The following is a 7,202-nucleotide window of genomic DNA, read 5'->3' as shown; positions in this document are numbered from 1 at the left end:
GTCCTGACCCAACAGTAAGGCGCCTTGGGACGTCCTCCCGACGTTAAAGTCGCTCTATAAATGGAATCTTGTTGTTGGTGTTGTTCCTATTCAAGTGCTCAACCTTGTAGGGAAGGTAAAGTGTCACAGTTCATTTTCTGGGGGGAGGTGCGAGTGTATTTCCTTCGAGCCAATTCGATATGGTGACAGGATTTACACTGAAATGAAGACCTGATTTGTTGGTTTGCATGATATCACAGTGGTGGGATTGAAAATAACTATATAGAAATTTAAAGGTGAAGGTGTGGATATGGAATTCGATCTGAGAGTAACAGAACATACAGCTTTTTGGATACAGATAAAAGCCATCACTCTGTTTATCACTATTTTTGGTGAAATTAGGATGTGCAAATTGCCTATTGTATAACTTAATTTACATTAGCTGACAATTTCCTCTTTTCTCCCACCTCAAACATGAAAGGCACGATATTAAACGCAAGGAGTATTATTATTATTGCTGAACAGTCCTGCATGGAACTACGTCAAAAGCCAGGGAACGTATACCTAAGAAAGTTAATCAATTCCTAAATTAAATGAAACAAGCTTAGTTTCAATTTTCTACCCAAACAAACGAAAACAAACGTCAATATTGTCCTTAACAAAGTCTAGCCGTTTGATTACTGCAGTGAGATCCACTTACAGGCGGCTGCTTATTTGAGATAGCGACAATAAAATAGAAAAAGTGCAACAGAATTTTTTTCTTGAGCAAACTCAGCCTTGTGTTAATGCTTTGGAGAAACATTTGTACATTTCAGTTGAAGCAGCAATAGTTTGTATGAGGGAACCAATGTCAACCGTTACAGGAAGCATCTGTTATTCCTACCAAGGAAGTTAGTTACAGAAAGGAACCTGACATGTTTTATAAGGTGCAACTCGTGTTTTATATGTGATTAGTACACCATCTGCTGGTGGAGTGTGGTTATATCCAGTGTGCAATTGGAGACACTTGACGGCAAATTATTCTCTGCCCGCCTTAATTATCCAGTTTTGAATGGCGCTAAGTAATAATATAAGTTGTTATTTATGTTTTATTACTGATTAAAAACCAGAGGAAAAGAAGTGCATGGGCAGTTTCGCCCAGAAAGTAAGATATTTGAAGTTATTTCTGTGATAACAGCGACATCGTATTTCATAATAATCCTTGCATTTGATTATAGTGCCAAATCACATCATCGAGACGACTCAAAGCGCTTCAGAGGATATACTCTCATCGAATTATCTGCATATTCTGTGGGTAAAAAGCAGCCAATTTCACACATCAGTGTCCCATTGGATAAAGCGACTGATAGATTTTTAATATTATTATCTTAAATGAATGATTAAACCGTAATTATTAAATCCGCTAATCGACTAAAACCAGAATTCCTACTTTTACTGCCAGGAATCAAACCCAGATCTCTCCTTGATCTCTCTTGCGGGGCGAGTGCTCCAACTACTGAGCTACAGGAATCCACATGGTAGTCTGCATGTTTATTGATCTCGTGCTCAGGATATACTCTGTAGCTTTGGTGGAACATTGACGGTACCAGCAAAGATCGGGATCGCTGGAGTTGTAGCTGTGTAATTACATTGCAGATAAACATCCTTCCCTTCATTCACTGTCTCGGCAGATTAAAGCCATGTCGTTGAGTCTCCTGCACAATGTCCTGCAAACCAGACACAAAACAGCCTTCAAAACAGTAATATTAGTGATGATGGAACCGCTTACAATTTATATAGTGACTGATAACATCTTGGAGATGTCCGCGAGCTTCATGTATTATGGATTAAATGTATGCTCTGGGCAAAGCGCAGCAGCCAAAGCGCACATAATTGACCCATAAAACCCCTGGTTAAAGTGTCCATATTATCACAGATTATACATATTTTTCAGGGATTATCACCACCATAAAAGTCATCTGCCTATAGGCCTGTATCTGAAACCGATTGAAAATGTGTCCAGTAGTCATACGTTCGTAAAATAATAATATTAATAATAATGTTAATGTTTGCGTATGATACAGCGCGTTATCATGCCATTGAGACGTGTGCAAGCGCTTCACAGTCTACGTTATACAGTGTAGTCACTGTGTTTTGGGGGCATAATGCTGCATACAAATATTTATGGTTTGAGAGACCAAAATGTTGTTATTATTATGTTTTAACGGATCATTACTCGATGGCAAGCAATCAGCCAATCGACTAACAACCGTATTCGTACTTCTGCTGTGTATACACAGCCGTATGTGTGAAGCAAAGAAATTTGCCCAACGTTTCAACCCGCCCGGGAATCGATACCAGGTCTTCTCGCTTGCGAAGCGAATGCACTAATCAATACACAACAGGACTCTCGATATGTTTCACCGTAAGTTAAATCAATGATCATGCTTTAAGCGCCGGTTGCATGACAGACAATCAATCAATATTTCCCAATATGTCTCCCAACTGCTTGACAGTATTTCTCCATACTTAAACAGGTACAAAACGCTGTTTTATTTTTGTTCGATGCAATGACGACCGCTCGCGGTGTATCAGAAAATCAACCAGTTGGAGATGTTGTACAGAGCCGCCATAGCACGGCAGCAGTGTGGGCTCTTTGCCGCAGTAACATACGGCAATGTCCCTGATCAGGACCGTGACAATTCTCAATTCGAAATCTTCACTCGTTTTATTGACTTTGGAGGAGAATCGATCTGGGAAGTCAGAGCTCCTGCAATCCTTCCCTGCAAAAGAGTAAAGTATGTCGACAGCAGCGATCCTGGAAGCTTGTCTGTAACAGTAGAGAGCGGTGGCATCATTGATTTCCTTTAAGGTGCACGATAATTTCACATATTTTCCCTCTTCAACTGATATATCAACAATCGGTTGTTTCCAAGTGTCTTGCTGGCTGTTTCCTGAGATTTAAAAGAACATATTTTTGACCAGCAATTTGGTCTAATGTGGAGTCCAGTTATGTTTTGGTCAGAGCGTTCGCCTCACAAGCAAAAATATCTGGGTTCTATACCAGGCCAGAGCGAAACCTTAGGCAATTGCTCCATACGCCAATGTTTACCAAGCAGCAAATAGGGACAAGATTGTTATTCGACTGGCATCTCCCTTTTCCAAGGGTAATGTGCCCTTCAATAAGAAATCGATTATAAAATAGATAAAAATATGGTCACTGAATCCCTGACTATTTGGTAAAACTGCTGCTGACAATCGTCTCGAATATATGGAGTCATGTAGCTCAATGGTTAGAGCACTCGCCTTGCAAGCGACAGACCTCAGTTCAATTCCAGGCAGGGCGAAACCTTGGGCAAGTTTCCATACTCAACTCACCTAATAATAAGTTTCCTTACTCCACACGCCTAATAATAATCCCTCCAAAACCAAAACAATAATAAATTGGTCATTTTCAATCACGACTGTTTGTGGGACATTGCTGTGCGCAATTGGCTGCCGTGTTCGCCCACAAATATACAGTCAATTCATTTTACAGTGTGTTCTGTGAAGCGCTTTGGGACGTCCTCCCGACGTGAAAAGCGCTATATCAAATGCAAGCATTATTATTATTATTATTATATGGAAAGGCGCAACATCTAATCAAATGATTATTAATGTTATATTGCTGTAAAAGGTATAACAAGATATTAAGAAAAGAAGATGTACAAAAGATACTGACGGTATCAAAGTAAGCTGAGAGTGATTGAAAGCACAGCACATGTTTCCCACTTGAGCATCATGATGCCGTGTCTGACATTCACCCCCCAATGTGGATTGATGGTTCTTTTGGGCTCAGTAGCCATCCAGTTACAGCCCTGCCCACAAACAGCCCCGCCCACAGAGCCGCTGCCACGCCCACAGAGCTGCGTTTCTCAGTCACTGACCCGCCCGCACTGAGCCCAATCTCTGCCGACACTTTACAGCTCTCCGCCCACACAGCGCCCCGCCCCCTCCACTCCCCGCACAAAAACACACACAGTGCCACACAATCAGGTCACTCAATCCACAATATTGTGTGGGCCACTGTTTTGCACAGTTGTCTACCACGTTTGATCCGCACAATACAATCTAACGCCCCACACACCTCCCCCCACTTCACCTCCTCCATTCCACACCCGAAGATTAACCCACACCCACAGTGCCAAAAATTAAGGCAACTCAAACCCAAGGTTTTGTGGGACACTGCTGTACACAATTGGCATCAAACAATATAGCGACTCCACTTTTAGGCGTCGTCTGTGAAGAGCTGTGACACGTCTCAATGACGTAATTTGGCAGTGTATAAAATGCAACCTTTGCTTTTATTATCGTTACTGTAAAAATGTTGAATAAGACATGCCCCTACAATAGTTTTCATTATTCGTGTTGGAGAAATGCTTTTATCAAATAAAGACTTGTCATTTCATCGATTCGCCTCAAACCTTCTCTCAGGTTTTAACGTCGAGAACAGAGTTTGTCAACTTTGCCTCCAATTTGTATAGAACAATGACTGCTCTGGAGTGTCAGCCCAGAACATCAGAATATAATCCAGTACATGTTACATAGCGACTTCGGTCGCTTTTGAATGTTTCAGTTTCGTGATGAAATATCTAAGATTTTTTTCATTATGTAATAATAAATTTGTTAAATAGCTTATCATTCACATTCATTGTAGTTGCCTGCATAAACAGTGAGACGGTGAGATATATTTTTTTCACACTGCGAGTTGTTCTGATTTTAAATGCATTGCCTGAAAGGGTGAAAGAAGCCGATACTGTAACAACGTTCTTGAGAGAATTGCTAAACCGCAGAGAAAACAATTTAAGAGCGGCTACTCTTTGGTAAAACGTAATAATATAGAATATGTGAAACATAAATTGTTTCTTGATCAACCTAAGCGTCGTGTTAATACTTTAGTCAATATTTCCAAATTTCGGTTGAAGCAGCAATAGTGTATATGTATGAACTCTGTCAGCTGCAACAGGAAGCACCTGGTACTGCTGTAAATGAAGTTCGTTACAGACAGAAACGTGAGAAGTTATGTGCGTTGCAGTCCGTGTTGTCTATGTTTGTTTAGTGCGCCATCTGCTGGTGGCTTATAGTTGCATCACGTTCAGAATTGGGAACGTTTTACAGCATAATTGTTTTGGGCCCATCTAGCCTTCCCTTGGTGCTATCTTCCCCACCGCAATTTTACACATTAGTCTCATTTCTCTGCTCGTTCGTCATATTTTCTGTTCTTCGATGTTATTCACATTCTCTTACTTTGACGTGTCTCTTTGCTAGCACTTGCTGCCCCACTTGCATGTGGCAGCGCTCCCCAGAAAGCAAGACATCTTTGTTTATTACTTGGATGATAATATGACTAAAGCTAATACCAATAATAATAAAAGTTGCATTTGATATGGCGCCATATCACATCTTCGAGACGCCACTCGGAGCTTCATAGAATATACCGTTAATGAATTGACTGCATATTGTGAGGGTGAAGCACGGCAGCAAATTGTATACATCGGTGTCTCATTGGAGGAAGTGACCAATTTATTATTAACACTATTATTCAGAAGGCATTATTGTCCCTGGAATATCGATACTCCAATCGATTAACAACCTGCTTCCAACTGACTGCAGGTAAACAGAGACGTGTGTGAGGAATAAGAAAAGTTGCACAATGATTCGTTCTGCTGGCAATAGAAACAACGTCTCTCGCTTGTGAGGCGAGTGTTCTAGCCGCAAGGCAGTTTTTGTAGTGCGGAACCACTGATCTGTGCCTCTGTGGGTCTCAGTGCACAGTAATACCTCGCGGAGTCTGTAACTCTCACTTGCAATATATTTAATGGGACGGTTCGCTCCGCTTTAGACACATTCGTTGAGAAACGTTCTTCTGCAAAGTACGCGCCGTCCTTGATCCTGTTGTTGGTGTCTGTGCTAACGATATATTCTGGAGATTTGTTGGGAAAGTGACGGTACCAGAACAGATACGTATTGTAGCCGCTTGTAGCTGTAGCATTGCACATCAGGTAAACATCCTCCCCTTCAGTCACTGTCACAGTAGATTGGAGCTGAGTTACAGCGTCTCCTCCACAATGTCCTGGGAACCAGACCAATATCAGCGTTCAATACCATAAGAATAATCATAATACAAATTATTGCTTTTCATACAGCACCATACTACATCATTGCATCTCCAAATGCTTCATAGAATATTCTGAGAATGTGTATTGTGTGGTCGACACGTGGCAGCAAATTGCGCAAAGCATTTTCCTTATAAAAGTTCATGGAATGACTGATAGCATTATTATTACTGGTACGCGTTAAGAGATTATTAACACCGAAAACTGATCGGACGATCGACCAACGAACGGGTCCCAACATGTCTCGAGGTAAACAGTGGTGCGTGTGTGGAGGAAGGAAACTTGCCTGAGGTTCCGCTATGTCCAAGCCGGGAACCAAACCCAAGTCAGCACGTTTGCTGCAGGAATGCATGAGTCGTGTACCGTATTGGTTATGTAATGCAAAAATATATATTCATTGGATAATATGCACATGACGCAGATAATAGAGCGAGTTTGTCGCTTACCTGACAAGGTAATGATCACTGCTACCACATAGACATACATTGCCATGTGTGTTTAATGTCACGGGACGTTGAGAGAGCGTTGATGGTGTAGTTGGAGAAAGTTGGCTGCAGGAAAGTAAGGTACCGTGAGGAGGGCTAAATAGGAAACAACATAAAGAAGTTGTCATATGCTCTGAGGGAGCAGGTCTGAAGGTTATGTACAAACCTTGTGTCTCTGTCATCGTGCGTCAGCTTCTCTGCTCCGCCATCTCGCTCATCCAATAGTTCTCTTCCATCAGTGACTTGTCCTTGTTGAGCAGTGTGTCTGCACCAAGTTACACCCATATTTCAGTTCACGAAAACACATACATCAGTTCCGCATATATATGCCATCTTCGCGTGTAAATGTGCCTATGGAAACGAATTTTCTCTTTCTCCCTGGAGAAACGCATAGTGTTTGCTTAATTTAACAGATTACTGGGTGCTGTCAGGCAAGAGACAAGACTTGGTGAGGTATGTATATTTTGGGCTACATTCTGGTACATTAGTTATCTTTTGTTGTTATGTTCAGCCGCTGTCTGCTGGCAGGAAAAAGCGTTTTTTTCCATAGAACCAGGGTCCGCTAGTTTGCAAAACGACTGCTTAATCCCATATACAACAAGAC

General features: G+C 41.5%; 1 gene segment (V, D, J or C); it reads right to left on the bottom strand.

Annotated features, from left to right (window-relative positions):
* Nucleotides 1-5,705: 5,705 nt before the first annotated feature.
* On the bottom strand, nucleotides 5,706-6,599 carry LOC121851745. The segment is given in 2 exon segments: nucleotides 5,706-6,070; nucleotides 6,560-6,599. Coding segments are annotated over 2 exon segments (405 nt in total).
* Nucleotides 6,600-7,202: the final 603 nt, after the last annotated feature.

This window comes from Callorhinchus milii, unplaced genomic scaffold, assembly GCF_018977255.1.
Source record: "Callorhinchus milii isolate IMCB2004 unplaced genomic scaffold, IMCB_Cmil_1.0 Scaffold101, whole genome shotgun sequence".
In the NCBI taxonomy this organism is placed as follows: domain Eukaryota; kingdom Metazoa; phylum Chordata; class Chondrichthyes; order Chimaeriformes; family Callorhinchidae; genus Callorhinchus; species Callorhinchus milii.
Note: the sequence above shows the minus strand (reverse complement) of the source record. Positions and strands in the feature narration are given on the sequence as shown.